This window comes from Bos indicus x Bos taurus, chromosome 19 (assembly GCF_003369695.1).
Source record: "Bos indicus x Bos taurus breed Angus x Brahman F1 hybrid chromosome 19, Bos_hybrid_MaternalHap_v2.0, whole genome shotgun sequence".
Taxonomy (NCBI): Eukaryota; Metazoa; Chordata; class Mammalia; order Artiodactyla; family Bovidae; genus Bos; species Bos indicus x Bos taurus.
In genome coordinates this window covers 55,789,629-55,812,371 of record NC_040094.1, presented here as the reverse complement: position 1 = coordinate 55,812,371, position 22,743 = coordinate 55,789,629, and the positions used below count along the sequence as shown (strand labels likewise).

General features: G+C 51.2%; 1 protein-coding gene across 2 annotated transcripts in view; it reads left to right on the top strand.

Moving 5' to 3' along the window:
• Positions 1-22,345, top strand: part of SEC14L1 (SEC14 like lipid binding 1) — a 49,369-nt gene extending 27,024 nt beyond the window's left edge. Inside the window, exons 3-16 of one of the 2 annotated variants that reach the window (XM_027518540.1) lie at positions 5,549-5,698; positions 5,820-5,951; positions 7,187-7,315; positions 8,002-8,236; positions 9,134-9,243; positions 10,893-11,082; positions 11,908-11,996; positions 12,983-13,053; positions 13,934-14,105; positions 14,401-14,535; positions 16,385-16,519; positions 18,384-18,662; positions 19,697-19,875; positions 20,024-22,345. In XM_027518540.1, coding sequence (XP_027374341.1) covers positions 5,549-5,698; positions 5,820-5,951; positions 7,187-7,315; positions 8,002-8,236; positions 9,134-9,243; positions 10,893-11,082; positions 11,908-11,996; positions 12,983-13,053; positions 13,934-14,105; positions 14,401-14,535; positions 16,385-16,519; positions 18,384-18,662; positions 19,697-19,875; positions 20,024-20,129 — 2,112 coding nt within the window. In that variant the 3' untranslated portion in view covers positions 20,130-22,345. The remainder of the gene's footprint in view (positions 1-5,548; positions 5,699-5,819; positions 5,952-7,186; positions 7,316-8,001; positions 8,237-9,133; positions 9,244-10,892; positions 11,083-11,907; positions 11,997-12,982; positions 13,054-13,933; positions 14,106-14,400; positions 14,536-16,384; positions 16,520-18,383; positions 18,663-19,696; positions 19,876-20,023) is intronic. The other variant, XM_027518541.1, reaches the window with a different exon arrangement.
• The last annotated feature ends 398 nt before the right edge of the window (positions 22,346-22,743 follow it).

Genomic DNA, 22,743 nt, shown 5'->3' with positions numbered 1-22,743 from the left:
TAAGAGGAAACATCAAAGAACATGCCTCTCCCTCTGAAGCAATTACTTCTGGAAGAGTTACTTTCCTTCAGCCTTTCTTGGTTTTTGTATTAGATAAATATTGAGTGTGATTAGGAAATGACTTGATAGTACTGCAGATAGTTGGCAAAAAAAAAAGGCATTTGAAAGTTCCCTTGGCTCTTCTTTCTGATGAAGTGATTGGAACCTAGTGGTGGTTGAAACGTGGGGTTCTTCCTCACTTCTGGAGATTTCCTCCTGTAGAAATAAAATGGAAGGCTTGCAGGTGTGGGCTTTGTCCCAAACAGGGTTTTAAAAATAGGGTCACTTTGTAAAATCGGGATTTAGAAACCAGAAGCTTGAGTTCCCTGGGCCTGTGTCTCGCCTCCGAGCGACAGCAAGCCGCCGGGGGAGGCGGCCCCGTGAGGAGGGCCCCCGGGACTGGACGCCTGGCCTCTGCCTGGACTGGGCTGTGGGCGCACCTGACCTCGTAAACAGTTTCACGGGTGAATGTGACCTGTTGCACTTAATCAGTTATATGCAGAGGCACCGTTGGTTTTCGTGTGAATTTTCCCTGTTAATATTTTTCCCAACTTTCTGTTTTGAAAAATTTCTATTAAAAAAGTTGATAAAGTGTAGTGAGTACCTGTACACATTTCACCTAAACTAACATGTTTGTTTTATTTTGTTCCTTCCCACACATACACCTTTTTTTTTCCCCGTAGAACCAACCACTTGAAAGTAAGCTGTGTGTATCTTAACACTTTTGCCCTAAATACTGAAGAATAGATGTTCTCCTGTGTAACTGTCATTATCACAACTGAGAAATCTGACACTGATAGAATACTGCTACTTAATATGCAATTAATACTACTTAATATGGTCACGTTTCCTTAACTATTTTCTAGAGCTATGTTTATTCCAGTCCAGGAGCCAGGGCAGCATTGCATTCGATAATCCTGTCTCTTCAGTTGTCTTAATTCTAGACACTCCCCTACTTTCTTTGTTTATCAAGACATTGACAGTTTTTCTTTTTTCAAATTTTTGGCCACTCCCATGGTGTATGGGACATTGGTTCCCTGACCAGAGATTGACCCCACACCCCCTGCATTGGAGGACGGAGTCTTAACCACTGGACTCACCAGGGAAATCGACAGTTTTTCTTTTGTAAAGGTTTGGGCTGGTTGTTTTGCAGAATATTCCATAAGTTGGGTGTGTCTGGTTGTCCTCTTGATTAGCTTTAGTTCACAGTTTGCATCATGAAGACTCGTGCTTGTGTGTGCTTCCGTGGCGGCGTCCAGCAGATTGTCAAGTGGTCCCCGTCATTTGGTGAAGGTGATGTCCGCTAGGTCTTTGCGTGGTAGTGGTTCTGCTGTGCCTTTGTCACACATAACTAGCAGGATCATAGTTTGAGGCTGTGGTGTCTTCCAGCAACTCCCTTTCTGTAGCATCCCTTGATGATCCTTGCTTGAATCAGTTATTATAAATTGATGGTTGCAGAATGTGGTTTTTCTAATCATGTCATTTCTTCTGTGATTATCGGATGATCTTTTCTGTTAAATTTTCTTTCCTGCCCGTTTTTCTTGAGTATTTCTATATGGTTTGTAATGCTTTATCACCTGTTTTCTTTCTGGTGCTCCAGTTATCCGGGGATTGACAAGGGGAACCCATTCGGGCTGGTTCCCCATCAGTCATTGAGCACTTTCTTGATTTCTGGTAAGAAATGCTTCAGACTCACCTTGACCTTTATTTGCTCCAGACTTGTAATTAGCCTTTTCTCCAAGGAGCACAGCTTCCTTTTTAGTAGGGAGTGGTATTTGGAAAATAGGAACTGGATGCCAAGTTTGCTTATTGCGGCCGAGGTGTCATATCTTCTAGGCCCTTCCAGATAGAGCTAGAACGTAAATGCTTTTAATAAAATATTTTAATACAATTAGAATGCTTCTAATTTTCAGAGGCTTCAGAAACTTTATAGGTTTTGGTTTGTGCTGAAAAACTAGGGTGGCGGTGGTGGTTGTTTAATCACTAAGTCATGTCCTACTCTTTGCGACCCCATAGACCGTAGTCCGCTAGGCTCCTCTGTCCATGGGATTTCCCAGGCAAGAATACTGCTGATAGCCTGAGCAATTTCAGAGACTAAAGTTTTGTCAACTTCTTTCAGTCTTCCTTTCCCTTAATCCTCTAGAAAGTTAGTTTTCTGTGCTAACAGAACACAAAATTCAATAGCCTCACATATCTCCTAAAGATAAGCCAGGGTACGTGAGCACAGAAACACGAAGCTGGATTCATTGATTTATTTAGGAAGCTCTTATTCCATATTTCAAAACATGTTTGTTGAACAGTGACTCTGTTTCAGACAGTGAGTAAGGTCCTTCTTCTGGATAATCAAAGAGAAGTAGGACTTGGTCTCTGCCCTGTAGCCAAGTGGAGGGAGGAGGCCAGATGCTTACTAACCAGTTTCCACACAGGCTGGGTCTTGGAGAGGAACATGCCGACTCCTGTGCTAGTGGCTCTTTAGCCTGGATACCTCAATACCAGCTGGTTGGGGCACACCGAGGTGAGAATGAACGTCTCAGCGAGTACGCGTCTATGTGGAGGGATAGGTTTACAGGGAATGGAAAGTTTTTTCTGTTTTAAATTCAAGGCTAGCCTGTGTGGGTAATGCCTTATGCTGACCACTCTATTTCAGGAATTTAAAGGATGTTGTGGGTATTTTGCAAATGATATAATAGGTACTTAAGTGGTAGAGGGCCGAGTTTAGGTTGCTTCTTGCCAAGGACTTACTCTACCCTTTATGTCACTTAAGAAGAATTGTGTTTTTTTTGAAGCCCTTGTAATCTCAGTTTCTTGACATATCATAGTGCTGGAATGTACAAAGCCTTTTTTTTTTTAATGTAGGAAAATTTAGAAGTCAGTTTAGACAATGTCAGTGTGTAGAACAAAGGATACTCAGCATTTCTTTTTTCTAGAATTGTGTGTGCAGTGCCTAATACTAACAAATTTTAGGGCCTCATTGAGGCCTTAATTATCCGAGGTATGATCTCAGCAGTTGAATAAACTTCTTAAATGTTGTTTATTATAAAAGGCATGAAGAGAATTTTCCTGTGATTTATATCCCACGCTAGCAGTTAACGGGATTCAGAATATATTTGAATGAAGGGGAGTAGATAAGTATGAAGAATGTATTTTCAAGTCCCAAAGTAAAAACATCTAAAAAGCAAATGCAGTTGGTCACCACGTGAGTTCTGCCTCCCTTCCAGACCAGATGTGACATGGTAGCACCCCCTCCTTTCCCACGAGGAGGGCAGTTTCAGGCCTTCTGTTGGTCCTGGTCCCCGCAACCACACACACACACACACACACACATGCACGCGCGCGCCCACCCTGGGGGCCTGGCCACGTGGTTGGGTGCTGAGCAGGAGTGTGGCAGGCAGTGTCAGAGTGCAGGTTGCCAGTTCCTTCCTCTGCTGGCTGTGGGTCCCCGCTCACCCTGAGGTTTCCTCAGAGTTGCACTCCTGGGTTCTCTGTCCTGAAAATGTTCTCCCCTCATCACTGACCACGCACAGACCTTTCCACTGAGGCCCAGTGTTATTCCTCCTCTCCGTTCAGCCTTCCGGAGCCTCCACCCCTCCAAGCTGTTTACTCTTTTCTCCTTGCGCCCTTAGAGCACTTGCCTATTCTTAGGACACTTGTGTGTTTCCCTGACTCCATTTCCTGAACTGTCTGCTTCCTCTTCCCCTCCCTCGCATGTTGCCTAGCTTGGTGCCTTTTAAATAACATGGACAGCAGGAGTGCGGCATTCATGTTTCAGACTGGGGAAACTTGATAATGTGATGGAGAGAAGATGAGACACATACAGAAGACCGAGTCACTTGAAATGAAATGGTCGTGAGCATCCTGGGTGGAGGAGCCGCCCAGTTGCTCTGGTGTTGCATGGGGTCTCTTGTGACCGCCTGTGGAACTTCCCCAGGAAGACTGACTTTTTAGCATGACAGTGCTCTGAAACTGCTGCCACTCTTTTAGAGGTAAAGTCAGGGCAGTGTGTGCCACCTCCGCACTGATTAATCTTTTCAGCACTGTAAGTTTCTTCCTCAGATCTGTGCTTGGTTGTCATTAGTTTCCAGATGGGATGTCTCAGTTCCCCTTGTCATGTTTCTTCTGCAGCCTCAGAGGGGAGTAGCATGTCGGTCACCTCGGTGCCTGTCCTTATGGGGAGCAGAGCTGAGAGGCGAGCCCTGGGTTTCCTCTCTCAGGTGTCTTCTCCCCGCCGTGTCCTGTGGTTTCCTGCTCACCCACACCTGTGAGCCACTGGACGGCTTCAGTTATCTTTAGATCAGTAATCCTCACGGATGGCTATGGAGCAAACCAAATCTGGTGCCTGTGTGCATTTTCTAAAAGTTTGGACAAATTATATAGCAAATCTTCTTTAAGTTTTTGTATTTTGAAATAACGATAGACTTACAGGATATTAATAGCATATTATTCCCAGGAAATACTATGGAGCGATTCCACAGGCTCTTGACTCATTTTTCCTCCCGACAGTAACATCCAAAGAGACTGTCGTTGAGCATCATGTACATCCAGGATATCAACACAGTACAGTCAAGAGACAGAGTGTCTCCCAAGGGTTCCCCTCCTGCTACACTGTTACAGTCCCACTCACTCCCCGCTCGTCCCCTGGCAGCCACTAACCTGTTCTCCATTTCTACAAGTTTGTCATTTCACAAACGCTACAGGCACTTCCCTGGTGGTCCAGTGGCTCTGTGCTTCCACTACCAGGGGCCCACGTTTCACGTTTGATCCCCGGTCCTGGAACTCAGATCCTACAAGCTGCATGGTGCAGTCAAAAAATACATTTTTAAAACTACATTACAAACATATTTAAGTTCATAATCCATTTTGAGATAGTTTCTATAAGTATGGGGTTCATCAGGTTCCTTTTTTTCTCTATGGATGTGTAATTTCTCCAGTAATATTTGTGAAAAGGCCATCCTTCTTCCATTGAATTGCTTTAGCAGCTTTGTTGGCAGAACACCAGTGCGGGGCACATTTGGGTGGGTCAGTTTGTGGCTCCCTGACCCACCCACGGAGCTCTGTGTCTTTCCCTCCACCTGTGCACACAGTCTGGATTCCTGTAGCCGCATATCGAGCGTTCATACTGAGATGGGAAGGGGTGCTTCCCAACATAGTCTTCTTTTCCAGAATTGCTTTAGCTATTTTCGTTCTATCGCCATTCGGTGTAAGTTTTAAAGTACTCTTGTCCATAAGCTGCAAAAGAAAATCTTGCTGGGATTTTAAAGGAATTATGTTAAACCTCTCTATCCATATGGGGAGAATTGATATCTTTACTGTGTTGAATCTTCCAATCCATGCACACAGAATGTCTTTTTCTTTCTTCAAATATTGAAAGTTTAAGGTGTAAAGATGAAGGGAGCTGTGATGTAACTGTTGGTGTGTATGAAGAGATGCCTTTATTCCAGGGACACCATCAGTGCCAGACTGCCAGGCTGTATCTTGGTTCAGTTCCTTTTTTGCAAAATTGTATTCACAGGCCTATGAAAGGAGGTTCCCTACGTGTCCTTTGATTCCAATGTTTGTGGACAGTGACACTGTGAATGAATTCAGGAGTGAAGATGGGGCTATTCACGTTATAGAAAGGCGCTGCAAACTGGATATAGATGCTCCTCGACTGCTGAAAAAGGTAACTGGAAAGGACACCTTAAAAGGCAATCCCCCCAAAACCAAAATGAATTTGTGCTTATTGCTTCTGTTGGTTGCAGTTGGGTGTTATTCATTAACCCTTTTTTCTTTCTGTTTTGAAGATTGCAGGAGTTGATTACGTTTATTTTATCCAGAAAAACTCACTGAACTCTCGGGAACGTACTTTGCACATTGAGGCCCATAATGAAACGTTTTCTAATCGGGTCATCATTAACGAGCTCTGCTGCTACAGCGTGAGTAGTGCACGGGGCGGAGGTGGGAGGTGGGGGCGTGGTCTTCTGAGAGCCGTCGGGCCCTCGCGGTAGGCAGTGCGTGTCTTTGTCTGAGAGGGCAGTTCTCCGTCACACACAGTTACTGGTTTCTAATGCGTGGGATCAGCAGGGTGGCAGCTGGGGTGTCCTGCAGGATGGACTACATTGTTGCGGCAGTTAAGGTGGCCAAGTGATGCCCTGGTTTGTTCTTTAATATGAATATGCCACATCGTTTCTGGCCCACGCTAACACTTTTGAAATGTGTGTCCCTCTGAGATTGGATCTGAGTGCATTTATCTGCCTCCCGTCTTGCCTGCTCACCACCCAGAGCAAGAACTTCTCTGACCGGAGTATTGGAATAACCCAGTAGGTCTCTCGCTTCCTCCCTCACCTTCCTATAGTGTATCCTTGACACTGAATCCAGAGTGATCCTTTTAAAGTGTGTCAGATCATGTCATGCTTTCTCAGGGCTCAGAGCTCTGCAGTGTCTGCAGTTCACTCAGAGGAAAAACCCACAAGCCTCACAGTGGCTCATGAGGCCCTGCATTTTCTCTTCCTCTCTCCTCTGTGTCCTGGCTGCCTTGTGCCCAGGCCTGCCCGCCATCTCACGGCCTCTGATCACATTGGTGTGCTTCCCAAAGGGCCCCTGGTCTCTCTGCTCCCTCTGCCCCCAGACCTCCGCTCGATGCCCATCCTTGCCTCTTGCGGGCTTCGCTCAGGTCTGCCTTTCGACGAAGCCAGCCCTGAGCGCCCCGTTTAATTCTGTGAACTGCCCTCCAGTCCTTTTAACCCTGCTGCCAACTTTCCTGTTTCCCATAGTGCCTCTCTTCCAGCACTGGTTTAACTTCTTACCTATTGTGTTTATGGCCAACTGCCAGTCTTCTTCTGCTAGACTGTAACCCTCACAAGGCAGGGATCTTGGTTTTGTTTGTGATAGAGAACACTACTCGGTAAATATGGTGAATAAATGAATGATACTACCAAGCATGAAAATAAAGCTCTCCTTTTAATAGTCATTTTTAGAATATTTTAAAAATATTATTTGAGCCTTTTCATAATTCTGAATCTCTCTGTAATTTTTCCGTCTGCTCTTTTCATGATAATAACATTGTTAGTAAAATAAGTGTTTTTTTCCCCCCTTGGTACCAGTGAACTGAGGAGCAAATATTCTCAGTCATCAGTATAATTAATGAGAATACTTTCTCTTTTACCTGCAGGTTCACCCTGAAAATGAAGACTGGACCTGTTTTGAACAGTCAGCAAGTTTAGATATTAAATCTTTCTTTGGTTTTGAAAGTACAGTAGAAAAAATTGCAATGAAACAATATACCAGCAACATTAAAAAAGTGAGTGTCCCTTGGGGTTTTATGGGCAGGAGTCTCTTGAGATGGTCCAAGCTGGTCCCTTCAGGAGGCTGGGGGTGGGTTAGTCAGGGGTCCCGGTGAGTGAAAGGGGAGGATGGGGGCCACAGACTGCGCTGGTCGCTGGTGGAGGTCAGGGGCGAGTGTGCGGCCGCTGGCTGTGGTGCTGCCTGCTCGGAACTGCAGGGAGAGGTGGGGACTAGGGTCCGGGGCCCGCTGGGGGAGGCCTCTCAGGTCCCTCCGAGGCCTTGGGAGGTGAGGCGCGTCTTCCCTGGAAGAAGCTCCCTTCTTGTTTTCCTGCTGCTGCTCATCAGCGTGGCATTTGGGTGTCAGATGTTATCATTTGGGGTTAGGGGGTGCTTTCCCAAGGCTTGTTCTCGGTGCTCCTGGAGAGCGTTTGGATTGACACACAGAGCACATCCTGGGCACAGGGCGGTGAGCCAGCGCTTGCAACTGGTGACGTAACACTGTCCGAGACATGGTTTCCTAGGCCTCTAGAGAAGGGGAAGTAAAATTATGGGGAAAAAACCCACAGAAGCATTTGGCTTTTCTTTTTCCTATTTGTTCTGTAGTCACTCAGTTTTCATCATGGTTTTCAAAACCCTTGAGGAGTGAGTAACTTGAAAGCTCAGTGTAGTAGTACTAACCTCAAAACTGGCTTTGCTCCCAAGGGCAAGGAAATCATCGAGTATTACCTTCGTCAGTTAGAGGAAGAAGGCATCACATTTGTGCCCCGCTGGACTCCACCTGCCGCCGCCCCCTCTTTGGAGACGTCCTTGTCCTGCAAGAAACCAGCAGCGTCACTGACTGTCGTCGTGCCTGACCCCACGCTCAAGGAAGGGCTGAGCGGCGAGCCCCTCAGCACCCCGAGTGGGGCAGCCGAGCCCACCGCAGGGACCCCGGACGGTGAGTCTGCAAGGGGCCTCATTCTAAGGGCAAGACTCCAGGCTGACCTGGAACCCTTGCCTCTTGGGACACATAGCTATGACACGAACAAAGATGGATCTTATCACTGTCCCCTTGCCTCTGGCTTACATAACACATTCATTTTATTTTTTTCTTAGAATGAAGAAACAAGAGTTTTTTAAAATGGTCAGGAAGGGGTTAACACAGTTATATCATCAGCCTACCCATTTTCGGCTTCCTAGATGCCAGGCACTCTTCTGAGCACTTTGTGAATGTTTGCTCATTTAATAATAGTCCCTTTTAGGTAAGAAATGCTTTTGTCTTTGTTTTACAACTGAGTTAATAACTAAGGCTCAGAGGAACCAAGTGACTTTCATGGAGAGACACAGCTGTAGGTGGCAGGCTCCACGCCTTTCTCGTGTGACACACACACACACACACACACACACACACACAAACCCTTTTTGATTGCTCAGTGTCATGCCCAATGTAAAGTAAGACAGTACAAGAAAATTCTGCCCTCAGAAGTTCTGTTGAATCATTGGCATTTATTTTTCCCTGCCTTCTCTGTGGCTCAGCTTTGCCCTCTGAATTAAGTATTATTAAATATTGATAACAGCCGTGATATCGTGAATAGAGTTGATACTTGGCAAACAGTGGTGACTTGGCGGCAGCTGGATGTGTCTTGGAATGCGCACGTTTCCTTGTGCTTCTGCGGTGACTGGGTTTAGACAGTCACCGGGGGGCCCTTTGGTGGCTGGTTAGAGTCCACCGTTCCCCGTGGCTCGTTTATCTCTGACTCCTGGACCACATGGGAACGTCACCGAGTGGGGCAGTTTGGAAGTCTTCAAGTTCCAATGTTCTTATTGTTAAGAATGTCCGAAATTGATATTCTAGACAAACTAGATGCAGACTACATCAAGAGATACCTGGGCGACCTGACTCCACTGCAGGAGAGCTGCTTGATCCGGCTTCGCCAGTGGCTCCAGGAGACCCACAAGGGCAAGGTGAGCATCTGCCCGAGTGTGCATCCAGGCACGTGTGCAGGGGTGCCGTTGTTCAACCTGGACGCCTGGTCCTGTTCGAGTGACTCACAGTCAATGTGCCTGATGGCCGTAGGTGGGAATGTCCCTCTGGTCAAAAAGGCACTGGATCTGTGACCCCGTGTGCGGCGTCTGAGTCCTTTGTAGCGAGTTAGGATGCCCTGCTGTGTATAATTAGCTGCGTATTTATAGATGTTACAGAGAATGGCCTTAAAAATAATTACGTATCAAGTTACAGTAAAAGCAGTGTTGTAAGAATTAATTACAAATATTCATTCATTTTACTTTTCAGAAGGTTTGGAAGTAGTTCACAGGTTCTTCAGAGATTAACTGTTGGGCTTTGGGACTTCCCTGATGGTCCAGTTCAAGGTTAAGACTTCGGCTTCTGGTGCAGGTTAATCACTGGTCAGGGAGCCAAGATCTCATGTGCCTTGTGGCCAAAAAACCAAAATATAAAACAGAAACAGTATTGTTACAAATGTTATACTTTAAAGAAAAGGTCCACTTCAAAAAAAAAATCTTAAAAAAATTAACCTGTGCTTTGATTTTGAGGTGTTTGGTAAGTAAGCCTCATAACGAATTAGCTTTTTGTAATCTCACGGGGGACCAGTGTGGGACGGAGGCAGATCCATGTGTCTGGGTAGTTCCTGGCCTCCTGCGCTGGCCTGGCGTCCAGTTCTGCCGGTCTTGGTCTCCAGCGTCCAGTATCCAAGGACTGTTTGTATCTGTTCGCGAGAACTCACCCGCTGTGGTCAGAGCTGCCGTTGTTGGGCACTGACCGTGCATTAGACTCTGGTTTAAGATCTTTATTAAATCCTCCCAGCAGCCCCATGAACTGGTGCTATTATTATCACCTGTTGTGCACACACACAAGTTCAGTAACTTGCTGGGGGCCTTAACGTCTAGGGACTGCTGGGGTCGGGCTTTGAAGCCAGGCCACTTAGTTCTGGGACCGACATTCCCAGCCACTCCCGTGTAATGGTAGTCCTTTCTGAGAGGAGACCGTGCATCTCGGTGCTTTATTCTCCCAGGATGGGGGCAGGTGGATGCCAATTGCATGCCCCCCTCATCTGCACCAGCAGCGTGGGCATGTGGCCAGGGACGAAGACAGCCAGGCCACGGGAGACCCAGACACGGTCTTGGCCTTCTGTTTCACTCGGGGAAACCTGTCAGACTTGTCAGCTGCCAGGAGTGGAACCTGAAGAAGGCTCTGGGGTGTCAGGACACCAGCGCCGCTATCAGAGCCAACAGCACTGCTCTGCGTCCTGCGTCGCTGTCTCGTGTAATACTGTGCCGGAACGCGCGCAGACCACAGAAGCTGGCGGGTTAGCTCAGTGAGTCAGAGCAGCTGGAGTTTAAGAAGTTCCTTACGCCTTCACTCTCCTTTGCTGAAGCTAAAACGGGAATAGTCTAAAGATTATTCAGACTAATAATGCAGATTTTCTAAAGCATTAAGGAAGGTATTTGTGGTAGTGGCTAATTTTAAATAGTGTAATAATGCAGCTCGCTGTCAGTAAGAAGTGAGACTTTTTAGAGTCTTATTCCCTTGGTAACTTGCTTTTTCCCATTAGCAACTTTTCACATTGCTTAGAAACATCTCTTTCTCTCAATAGATCCCGAAAGATGAGCATATTCTCCGGTTCTTACGCGCCCGGGACTTCAACATCGACAAGGCCAGAGAGACCATGTGTCAGTCTCTGACTTGGCGCAAGCAACACCAGGTGGACTACATCCTCGATACCTGGCACCCGCCCCAGGTCCTGCAGGACTACTACGCGGGCGGCTGGCACCATCACGACAAAGGTAGCCGGGACCCTGGCATCAGTACCCGTGCTGAGAGGAACAGGGGCCTCGGGTGTGCTGTCCCTCCCCTTCCCCGTGTGAAGGAGTGGGAGCCTGTTTTATTGCCGCTGCCCTGGGGGTGCCCCGCCGAGTGGAGAGGGAGGGCCTGAGGCCACTGCTTCCTGGCTACTCGCTCCCCCCGCCCAGTAGCCTGCTCCACTTCATTCCTCAATCAGGTGGAGTTTGTTTGACTTTTTAAAACTCCGAAGGCTGAGTTTTCGCAGGAGCAGAGTGCTAGTAAAGGTGCTTTGCAGTGGCTTAACCCGTGCAGTGTCTGTAACAACGCGTAGCCAGGTTTTGTACATCACAACAGGAGAGCTTTTAGCTCTACCTGGGGAGTGAACAAAACGTAACCAAGAGCAGCATCCCTAAATGAACGATCAGATGTGGGGCCATCTGGTCAGACTGCTCTGCACACGACACTTGCAGGACAGGCTTCTGGCTCAGTTTCGGTGGCAGGTGGAGTGGGGTTAGTGCACCGAGCCCCGCAGTGGAGGTGCGTCAGTGCGCGCGGGTAGAGCCGGAGGCCGAGCTCCGCGGGGCTCGCCTCACCCCGGCGGGGCGTCTCCAGGGCCCCGCTAATGACCTGCTCCATCAGTGGGCTTTTGTTTTCACCTTTTACAATTCTGGTGGGAAAAGACCGGGTGGGCCTCCTGTAGGCACTGCCGAAGCCAGCTGCTGCTTCCCAGAGTGGGAGAGTGCACGGGGCCCCGTTGGCCTGTGGGGGCGCCCGTCCCCCGGTTCGGGTCAGGAGCAGTGCTTACGCCGCCTGTCCTTCCCCTGCAGACGGCCGGCCCCTCTACGTGCTCCGGCTGGGGCAGATGGACACCAAAGGCCTGGTGAGGGCTCTCGGCGAGGAGGCCCTGCTGAGATACGTGAGTGTTGCCCGCTGGCTTCACTTCCTTCTCTGTCCGAGGGGGTGGGAGGGGACCATGGTCCTGTAGCCACAGCGTGTATCACTTTGATCATTAGAAAGGAGGACCTATTTATAAATTCTACAAACTTCAAAAGAGGGCCCAAAAGTTAAGAAAACGGTTTTCACTGTGGGGAAGCACGAACACAGCCGCGGGCACAGCTGCTCCAGGGGGCGTGGGGGTTGGGCCAGGCGCCCGCTCCCCCAGCCGCACCCCCAGGCCGATGTGGGTCCTGCCGCCTACCCTCGCTGTGCTCTGGGGCCGCCTCTCGTCAGGCCTCTCAGCAGTGCTCTTGCACCAGCACAGCGTGGTCCTGGCTCTGAGCGTCCTTTGTCAGGGCTGTGAGCGCCTCCTTCCCTGTCTCCTCAACCCCTCCCGGGCAGCCTGCACAGCGTGGGTAGTCCCGAAGAGAAGAATGTTAGCCTTAAAGTAGAAACGAGCAAGCAGAACCTTGAAAGGCAATGGAGAAGCCGTCGTCCCAAATTACCCACTGTGGGCATTTTGTGCCTCTTCTGTGGTGCCCAGCACTGTGCGTGTGCTTCCGTGGGCGCTCCCGCACACATGCACACAGGTCTACGGGTGGACTGCATCTGTCGGGGAAGGGCTTGTTACTCCAGCTCAAAGGGGTCCCTTCAGCCAGACTTGAGGTCGGTTGTCACACTGCCCTTTCTCTTAGCTGGCGTGTGAGGCTTCACTGTGTTGCCACTCCGCCGACACTCACCTCCGACTCTTCAGACGCGCTCGCTCTGGACGTGCCTGTGAGGGAGCGAGCTGCTGCTTCCGTGATGTGTTTTGTGTGTGCGGCCGTGTCAGGACGTAGATGGCGTAGATGGCGTTTGGCTTACACGCCTCCCTGAGGCACCTGGTGTCGCCGTCACCCGCGCAGCCGGATGCAGCCGCGTCGGCCCCTTAGACTGATGGGCAACGTCTCTGGCTCTTGTACACAGGTTCTTTCCATCAACGAAGAAGGCCTGCGACGGTGTGAAGAGAACACTAAGGTCTTCGGCCGGCCTATCAGGTAGCTGCTTCTCCCTCCGAGCTTGTTTGAAATAGGAGTCACGTATTTCTAGTTGATTTTTAAAAAGCCAGACTCTGCTTTGGTTTTAGGACCAAGTCTGAGTAGTTACTGTTTTCCATGGTGTCCTAGCAGGTGGGACAGATAATCGCGTGGGGCGTGTGCTGCAGTCAGCCGCGGGGCGGCTGCTGGGTTTTGGTGCTTCTGCCCCAGGCCTTGCTGTCCTCTCGGCCTGCGTGGGTCGGCCTGTGGTAGTTTCGTGGTCCTTGGGAGTCCAGGGTCGCAGTTGCTTGGTTTTTGCTCTGCTTTTTTTGGTGCTGAGGAGGTGGGACAGAAGAAAATGATTCTCTGCTCTTAAACCAAACTTGCAGTCACGGTGGACTGTTCTGAAGACGTGCAGTGGTTCAGAGGTGGGCCCTGGGAAGGGTCTGGATGGTTGACCAGCACAGAAGTTCCAGGAGGGCAGGGACTCTGAGGGCTTTTGTTCACTCCCGTGTTTCCGGCCCCTGCCGCAGCGCTTGACTCAGTAACGTTCAGTCACACGTGTATTTAAACGCCGTACGCACGCCCCGCTGGGTCAGTAGAGGGGGCTCAGCAGGTCCAGGGCAGCACGTGCCTCCCTGGATGGATGGCTGCACCTTTGATCCTGGTTCCCTAGCCCTTGGTGGCTTTGGTATTTTGGGGATTGGTCCTATTACACGCAGCCCACCTCTTAATACAGGCAGATTGCAGTAGAGTTCATTACACTGTAATTTTGAAAACCCAGTGTATTTTTGGAAATGGACACTAGCAACTGTATAGAACATAAAAAACGAAAGCCAGTCACCCTGGGCCGTGGTTTCCCGAGTGTGCGCGCGCTGAACAGAGCTGGTCTCACCTGCAGCTCCTGGACCTGCCTGGTGGACCTGGAGGGGCTGAACATGCGGCACCTGTGGAGGCCGGGCGTGAAGGCGCTGCTGCGCATCATCGAGGTGGTGGAGGCCAACTACCCTGAGACACTGGGCCGCCTGCTGATCCTGCGCGCCCCCCGCGTGTTCCCCGTGCTCTGGACGCTGGTGCGCCTCCGCGGCGGGCGAGTGCGGGTTCCTGTCCCTGTGTGTCTGTGACTCCAAGTTGTATCACTAGTTAAGAAACGAGACAAGCGTGGAGAGATCAAAGTGTCTCAGGTTATTTAAGGGAAGAAAGTTTTCCCGAGAGTCCGCACGTCATACACTTTGGACTTTACAGAAAGAGCGTATCGAACTTGAATCCCACCCCCCCCCCCCCCCCGATATCAGCATGTAATTTTCACTCTTGAAGTACAGACAGCAGAGCAAGTATAACTGCGTGGTCTTTTCCAATTATTTGTAGGTTAGTCCATTCATTGACGACAACACCAGAAGGAAATTCCTCATTTATGCAGGAAATGACTACCAGGGGCCTGGAGGCCTGCTGGATTACATCGACAAAGAGATCATTCCAGATTTCCTGAGTGGAGAGTGCATGGTACGTACGTACGTAGGCAGGTAACATGTCTGACTACTCACAAGGGCAGGGAAGGTGGGTGTGGTTGACACAAATGATTTTCAGAACTTTTCGTTTGGATTATTTGTCTTTCAGTTTGGGGGTTTTGGCTGACATCTGTCTGATCCTGGGTTAAACTAAACAGAGCCATTTAGGTAATTTTTGATAACATACACATTCTTCATTGTTAAACACTAAAGAGAGCTTGTTTTAGAATCAGTGTGATTGCAGCTTCCTTTATGCTCTCAGCTTTGCGTGAATTAGATTCTTTAACCGTTTTAGAGCAGCTGTGCATTTCTTTAAAACGTTAAAAAATCAAATTGATTCTCCAAAAAGGTTGCCCCGTGGATGATGTCAGGAACACATCTTAAAAAGGGTAATTAAGGGAGCTCGTCCTCTTTTATGTAATGCAGGATTTGAAGTACACTGCATGGCTGGGTTAGCAAGCAGATGGCTCCACTTCTGCCCCTGTACTGTGATGAGTGGGGCATGTGATGAGTCAGAGAAGTTTAGCTCCTTGAAGACCGTATGGCCCCGGGGGCAGGACGGCCTGATGTGAGGGCCAGGAAACAAGCCGGGAGCGGTCCACTCGCCCTGCTGACGCAGCAGGTGACGCCAGCAGGGAGTCCACTCCCCTTCACAGTAAATTAGACTGTGCGATGTGGAGGTGCGGCCACCCTGGCTGGCTCACGTGTTCAGCTGCTGATGGGAACTTGGGGGATCTTGGGGGATTCTTGGAGGAGTTTAGAGCTGAACTCAGTTCTCAGGCCTTCAGTCCCGCTCTGAGGAGTCGCAGATGGAACCACAGTGCAGTGCAGGGAGCTAGTGAGCCAGGGGACCCCCACCCAGCTCCCCTGAGATTAAAGCTTGGGGTCAGATCTGTGGAGACACACAGACGCAGTGTATCAGAGCACGACTCAGGTTGCTCTTCCAGTTGCAATGGAAGCAGCGGGGCTGAAGTGGGCAGAGCCTCCACTCCCCTGTGCTGTGTTAGCAATGGTAAGAATCCCGTAAGAGCAGAGATCTACCCCCATAAGAGCAGAGGTCTCCCCGCTCAGGCTCTTAAGGCTTCGGCTTGGCTCTTCTGTGCCACCGTCGGGCTGGCGTTGAGGCTGCATTCGCTTGTCTGACGCCGTCCAGCTTGCCGTCACTGCGGCGGCCTCCCTGAGTCCTGCCGCCCTGCCCGTCGGAGATGGCCGTGCTTCTTCCTGCGTAGTCACCTCCCAGGGCAGGTACCACAGGAAGCGCTTGGATTTTAAGAACTCGAGGGTTCAGTCATTATATCCGGGTCAATTAGGACATTCATGAATGTGCAAATTCTAATTTAGCCTGTTTCAAGCAAATTCGAAAGGTGCCGCTCTTTATGGGTTTTTGGCTGGTGGTGTGGACTGGTCGTTTGACCCGGCACAGACCCTAAACTTCCCCCGTTACTTACACATCTTGCCCTTACTTGCACATGATAGAAATAGCGCCTGTGCTGTAGAGAATAAAACTCTTCCTCACATAGCGTTTTCCTTTGCAGTACAATATAAACACCCAGTGCTGCTTACGTAAACCAGCTTCAGTAGCTGGATGCTGTCCCACACACGCACTACTGTGAGCGTTGTGGCAGATCAGCCTCAGCTTGTTCTCATTTACTCAAAGTGAGACACGTGTGTTTAAGTGGTTTTTCTCAATTATTTTGCCTAAGTAGTGCAGGGTATTTTACGACACGGCCAGTGTTTCCCATTTCCTAAGCTAGGCTCCGCAGAGTTGAGCGTGTCAGGCCGGCGTGTGGCTCTCGGGATCGGCCTCCGTGGGCACTGCTCTCAAGCCGTGTTTCTGTTTCCAGTGTGAGGTGCCGGAGGGGGGCCTGGTGCCCAAGTCCCTGTACAGGACCGCGGAGGAGCTGGAGAACGAAGACCTCAAGCTCTGGACCGAAACCATCTACCAGTCTGCCAGCGTCTTCAAAGGGGCCCCGCACGAGGTAGGGGCCGGGCTGAAGCCACGGGGCCTGGGTCTCCCCTCCCCCCAGGGGTTCTTCTGTGGTCTCCCCAGTAGGGGGTCGTTTAGGAGAATCAGATGCTTTTCCCCGACTTGCTCTTGGTCTGCACTTGGTCTGCAGTTAAGGTAGCTGTCGATGCTGGCAAGCAGGCTCTCGCAGAGCAGACCTTGGCTGCCCTTGGTCAGGGCCCCCAGGAGGAGAGTAGGCAGGCGTCTCCACGTCCGGTCCACCCAAGACCCTTGACGCACGGGGCGCCTCGCAGGTCTCCCCCGGGGGGAGGTTTGTAACTTCTCAGTTTAATGTTTTCAGCACTTTCTGTGTTTCCTTGACTGGGTTTGGTCATTTACTATTTTTTAAGGAGTTTGCCCGTTTTCCCAGTCTGGTGGTGAGGAGAAGCTCACGCCATGCGTTCTCTCCTTGCTGCCTGTGGTGGTGCCTGAGCAAGGCCGTGCCTGTTGTCACACACGCGTGCGCTCTGGTGTCATGAGTGTCTCTGCACTGAGTGGTCTTAGTGCACTGAGTGGGCTCGGCCCATCCTGGGCTCCGGGCCGAGGTCTGTGGCTCAGGGTCGTGGGATCCCGCCGGGCTGAAGCTGGCTAAGCTGACCCTGTGCTGCTCCTCCATGCTTGGCCGGGGTGCCTCCCTCACCACCACCCGAGCCTCCTGGGGTGAGTGGACACGATGCTGTGGTTTGAATGAGCGGAGACGGGCTTGAGGTGCCTTACTCCCAGCCTCTTTGGGGGGAGACAACTGCATCTCAAGGATTACTTGGATTAATTTCTTACTTGGAGGCTGCGTTCTCGTCTTTGCTTAGGTCACGGTCGCGATGTCCCGGGTAGGGAGCTCAGTGTGCGGTGTGTTCTTGTGGGTCGCAGGGTTATCTGTGAGAGGGTTTCTACGTCAGAACACTGAAAACTTCGGCTCTGGTTTGAGGGTTCAGTAGGACGCACATCAAGGACGGGGGTCTCATGAAGCGAGGACTGAGTTCCTCGTCCCTGCCGTGAACGCAGGCACAAGGGGCCGGTCCGCAGAGGGGCTGGCGTTCCAAGGAGCTTGGCCCGTGGAGCCCGTGGTGTCGGTGCTGCCGCTGTGCTGGGATGGGACAGGGCTTGTGTGTGTGTGGAATCTGCTCTTTAGGGAGAGTCTGTGTAGCTACAGAGCCGAGGCAGGGAGACCACCAGAGACTGCTGGCCGGGAAGCCGGCACACCGCCTGCGGCACTCAGCGAGCGGCTTTCAGGGTGGGTGGGGCGTGGGGCTGGCTTCTGCCGAGATTTTTTAGTGAATACATAGCTTTCCACAGCTGGTTTTAATTATCACAGTAATCTTTGGAAACTGTAACTTTGATCATTCCCTGCTGGGAAGCTATACGGGCGCTGCCTGAAATTCAGCTTTTAGATTGGCACTCGACACCCAGGGCCTTCCCCACCCAGGCCACGCGGCTCCCTCCCACCACCCAGCCTGGCGGCTGCGGGCAAAGACCCCTCAGCCTGTGCTCGCCTCCCCTCCTCTTGTCCCTCCCGGGCTGTTTACTCTGGGACCTTCCCTGTGCCCCTCAGCCCAGAGCAACCCTCGGAACCACTTTTGTGCTGTTGAGCGTTATTTCTGTTTTGTATCAAGGCCTTTTTTACAGCCAGGACCCGGTAGCCTAGAATGGCATCTAAATTGCATGTTCAGGACACACAGGCTGCAGGGGGAGCTAACGGAGCCCGGAACTTGATCGAGTGCCGAGTCTGGCCGAGGAGGCCTGCGGCTGGGACCCCCCTCCCCCAGCTGAGAGGAGAGCTGGGGGGCGGTGGGGACATGCTGCCGCGACGCTGGCTCACAGGCTCATGTTCACTGTGGCAGGCTGATGCAGCCAACCTCTCCTTCCAGATTCTCATTCAGATCGTGGACGCCTCATCGGTGATCACGTGGGATTTTGACGTGTGCAAAGGGGACATTGTCTTTAACATCTATCACTCCAAGCGATCACCACAGCCACCCAAGAAGGACTCCCTGGGGGCGCACAGCATCACTTCCCCAGGAGGGAACAACGTACAGCTGATAGACAGAGTCTGGCAGCTGGGCCGGGACTACAGCATGGTGGAGTCGCCTCTGATCTGCAAAGAAGGGGAGAGCGTGCAGGTAGGGTCCCCTGAGCCTGCCCACAGCCTGGCTTTTCTGTCTGGAGAAGGAAGTCTTAGGGCGGTGGCCGGGCGGTTCAGTGTGTCCTCTTAGTCAGGGTGATTCAGGAAGCCGAGTGACTCTCAGAAGAACTCTGCTCAGCAGAATCCATGACTTGTGTCTAGAGCCATGAATTATTTCTGGAGATGTTTTCACAGAAGCAAACAGAAGGAGGGAGAGGGCAGTCAGTGTACACGCACTGCTGGGATTCAGGAGGCTGCTAAGATGACCCTTGACCCAACGGCATTGGTCTCCTTCTAGAAAATCACTCTGAATAGAAGTGAGATAAACAAGGACATAGGGAACTGTTAACTGTCATGACCAAGCATTCTCATTTCTTTGCAGTGTTCCATCAGTTCATTTAAAACGTTGGTTAGTTATTCTGAGTGCCTGAGCTCAGAATGGTAGTTCTCGGGAGTTTCTGGCCTTTATATTAGACGCATGATTTTGCTGCCTTCACACTTTTCAGGGATAAGCCTGACAGTGTTTTGGTGGTCTTAGAAACACTGAAAAGAGAGTATTCAGTTTTAAAAATAATGAACGTTTGAAGCTGTATCACACGGTCTTTAGTTCCAGAATTAGGGGGAGAAAGCAGTTTTCACAGATCGTCATTCAACTTTAGACTGACATCCTTTTAACCCGGGATATGCTGGTAAGGTCACTAGAAGCACGTCAGAGTGTTGGCTGGCCTAGGAAAGCTTTTTAGACCCTACCGCCTTGAGGGTAAGCAGAGGACCCCCCCTGGGGGCTTCCACCCTGTGGGCACCTGCTTCCTCCTCCGCAGGTGGGGGCCTGGCTGCAGGGCCCACCCCTGGAGGCAGTGTGAGACTGGCCTGATCACGAACCAGGGTAGCTGGCCCCTTCCCTCACCGAGAGGGTCAGTAATCGACGCTAGATCCGAGTGGACAGAGATGTCGTCCCCTCGGCGTCTGTCCCCGTTGTGGGGGCTCCCGGAAAGCAGGTGGTCCTCAGCTGTGCCCCCCGACTCACTCCAGGGCTCCCACGTGACTCGGTGGCCGGGCTTCTACATCCTGCAGTGGAAGTTCCACAGCACGCCGGCCTGCGCCGCCACCAACCTGCCCCGTGTGGACGACGTGCTGGCCTCCCTGCAGGTCTCCTCCCACAAGTGCAAGGTGATGTACTACACCGAGGTGATCGGCTCCGAGGACTTCAGGTACGGGAGGCCGGGTTCTGGGCCAGGGCAGCTCGTGATGTCACACAAGGGGTTGGGGACCGAGGGGAGCGAGGGGGTAGGGTCCAGCTGGAAGGCAGTTGGCGGTCACCATGGGTCCTCACACCTCCCCTTCCCGTGCTGCTTACAGAGGCTCCATGACCAGCCTGGAGTCCAGCCACAGCGGGTTCTCGCAGCTCAGTGCCGCCACCACCTCGTCCAGCCAGTCCCACTCCAGCTCCATGATCTCCAGGTAGTGCCCAGTGCTCGGAGGGGACGGCCCACCACCTCGGACCGCCGCCCACCCGCCGCCGAGCGGCCACGTTGTGTGAACTGCTCTGGCCCTCTAGGTAGCAGATAGCTCTGCAGATGGTAAATGTAGTCACTGACCCCGAAGCTATCTCGACAGGTAGTTGTAACTCTCACTCAATAGCCATAGATTTTGTATACAGTGTGCACAAAATCCAATCAGAGCACAAGGGCTCTCTTCAAAGAAAAGTAGTTTATATACCAGTTAAGAGGTTGACTTTGTCTCAAACCTGGATGCAAAAAAAAATGATTCCAGCCACCTCCTCACTGTCCCTCAGTGGATGAAGCCCCTCCTCCACCCGTCCGAGGTGACCCGCCTTCCTCCGTGGAGCAGAAGCTGCCAACTGGTCCCCTGCCCGCAGCTGGCCCCCGCCTCCTCCCTGCCGGTGGTCGACGCGCTCCGAGGGCGCTGACCGCCCTCTGGGTTCCTGTTCCTCTGAGTAGTCGCCGCCTAACTGGAAGGACTCAGGGAGCCTGTGGGTGTCCCGACCCAGCTCTGGGACCAAACAGACCCGCTGTTGTAAAGTGGGGGCTGGGGGCTCTCGGGGACCCCCCATGATGCCAGGAAGAACACCGCCATCATTAAACATTATTTTCTCTCTCCTCCCTTCAAACCTTTTGGTACTTTGAGAGCAGACTTTCTCTGTCCTGAACGTGGGCCAAGGGCCGCCTCCTCTCCTCCTGGTGTGCCTCTCTTCCTTCCTGCATGGCTCACTTCTGAGCTCCTCCACTGGCCTCCCTGGGCCCCTCACAGCCGGGTGGCGTCAGCGCCCAGGTGGTCCTTCCTGCCGCTGGAGGTGTTTCAGGGGCAGCAAGCCCCACTCGCCATTTTGGAACGTCCCACGTTCACTGTAGCTGACCAGCGTACTCCCCACGTGGCTGTGCCAGGACCGCCTGTGGCCTGGGCAGCCCGGCTCCTTTGTAAAGGAAGTTGTGGATGTGTGTACACGCAAGCATGTGTGTCCAGGGGTGGGTAGAAACATAGTTCAAGTAAGAGAGGGTTCGATGTCCTCAAAGCAGATCAGATGATGAAGTTGGTTTGCTTTTGATTTTTTCTTTTTGATTCCGATCGCCAAGCCTGGTCTGCCTTTTTATTGGCCCATCATTTTCTCAGCTTTTTATGGGAAAAGCAGGTTTTCTGTGAGTCTGTCCAGTTGCTGCTTTGGGTCAGTCTCCACGATGAATGAAGGCATGTCACGTGATGGTGTGTGTGGCAGAGGCTGTGCTTTTTAAGAATCCGGGCCAGGAGCCAGGCACCATCTTGAGCTTGAAGAAATCCCGGCCTCAGAAATCCTGAGTTGCCTTGTTATGGATCTGCCCTGGAGGCGTTAGGTGGAGTGCTGTGAGGACCAGGGTGTGCCAGGGGCGGGGTCAGGAGGGCTGGGAGGGGCGGAGCTCCGTGGGTGTCCTCCGTGGGTGTGGCATGCTGAGACCCTCCTGCCTCTCCCTGGGCTGCGGGCCTGTGTGGAGCACAGCCGACCCTTGGCACCTAGAGGCTTGTTTCCAGAAAGCACAGTAGGGCTAGTTAGTGGATCCACACTGCTTGCTGTCAGTGCTTCCTGTTTCCAGATTCTAAGGACCTGAAGATGGTCCCCTCTCTCTTTCTCTCTCTTTCTCTGTCTCTCTGTGTCTCAGATGGCGATTTTGCTGACAGCTGCCAAGAAAACGCTTCACTCGACAGTCCACCTCAGCCCAGGGATGTTTGTAGAACTATTTGAATTGCAGCCACCCCCTCCCCCAGGCTGAAGACCAGTTCTTTTTAAGTTGACTCAGAAGTGGCACTATTTTATCCCCAGAGTTGACTGTATCTTTAAGAGTTCAAAGCACATCCCTGCACACACCTTCCAGGGCTCCCTCCGCTCTCCTGGGAGGGGCTGTGGGGCAGGTGGGCGGGGTCCCGCGCTGGGCCCGCCCTACTCAGCGCCCTGCGCCCTGTTTCAGATGCTGCTGTCGTGCCACCTTTTTCCAGCACTAACGATCCTTCTGGTTTCCCTTCTATTACTAGTGTCTTAATTCACCTTCTTTCCTAATTACATTATTTACGTATCAAATTCTGTAAATGTTTTGTAAACATATTACCTCACTCTTGGTAATACAATACTGATAGTCTTTAAAAGATTTTTTTATTATTGTCAATAATAAATGTGAACTGTTTAAAAAAAAGGCTTTTTCTTATTGTGAATGGCAACCTCCTTTGAAGAGTATGACGTTCTTAGGAGACTATAGATTAGAGGAAGGGGAGATGCTGGAGCCAGAGGCTGGTGCGGATCGAGGCTCAGTACGTACAGCTCAGTGGTCTCCCCCCCCTCCCCCCCGCCCCCCAACAGAGGACAGGCTGCACCTTTCCTCGGACTCCAGGAAGTCAAACAGGACTCAGGCTGGACACCTGATACCATGTTTCTCTTTTACATATATACTAAATTAAAACTGTTGACTAAAGAACACTCTCCAGAACACATGATCAGATGGATTAGGTCTGCATTACACATGATGCAGTTTAACATGGAATGTCAAAACAAATCAGGATTTTTCATTGTACAAAAACGCTTATGTACTTGACAG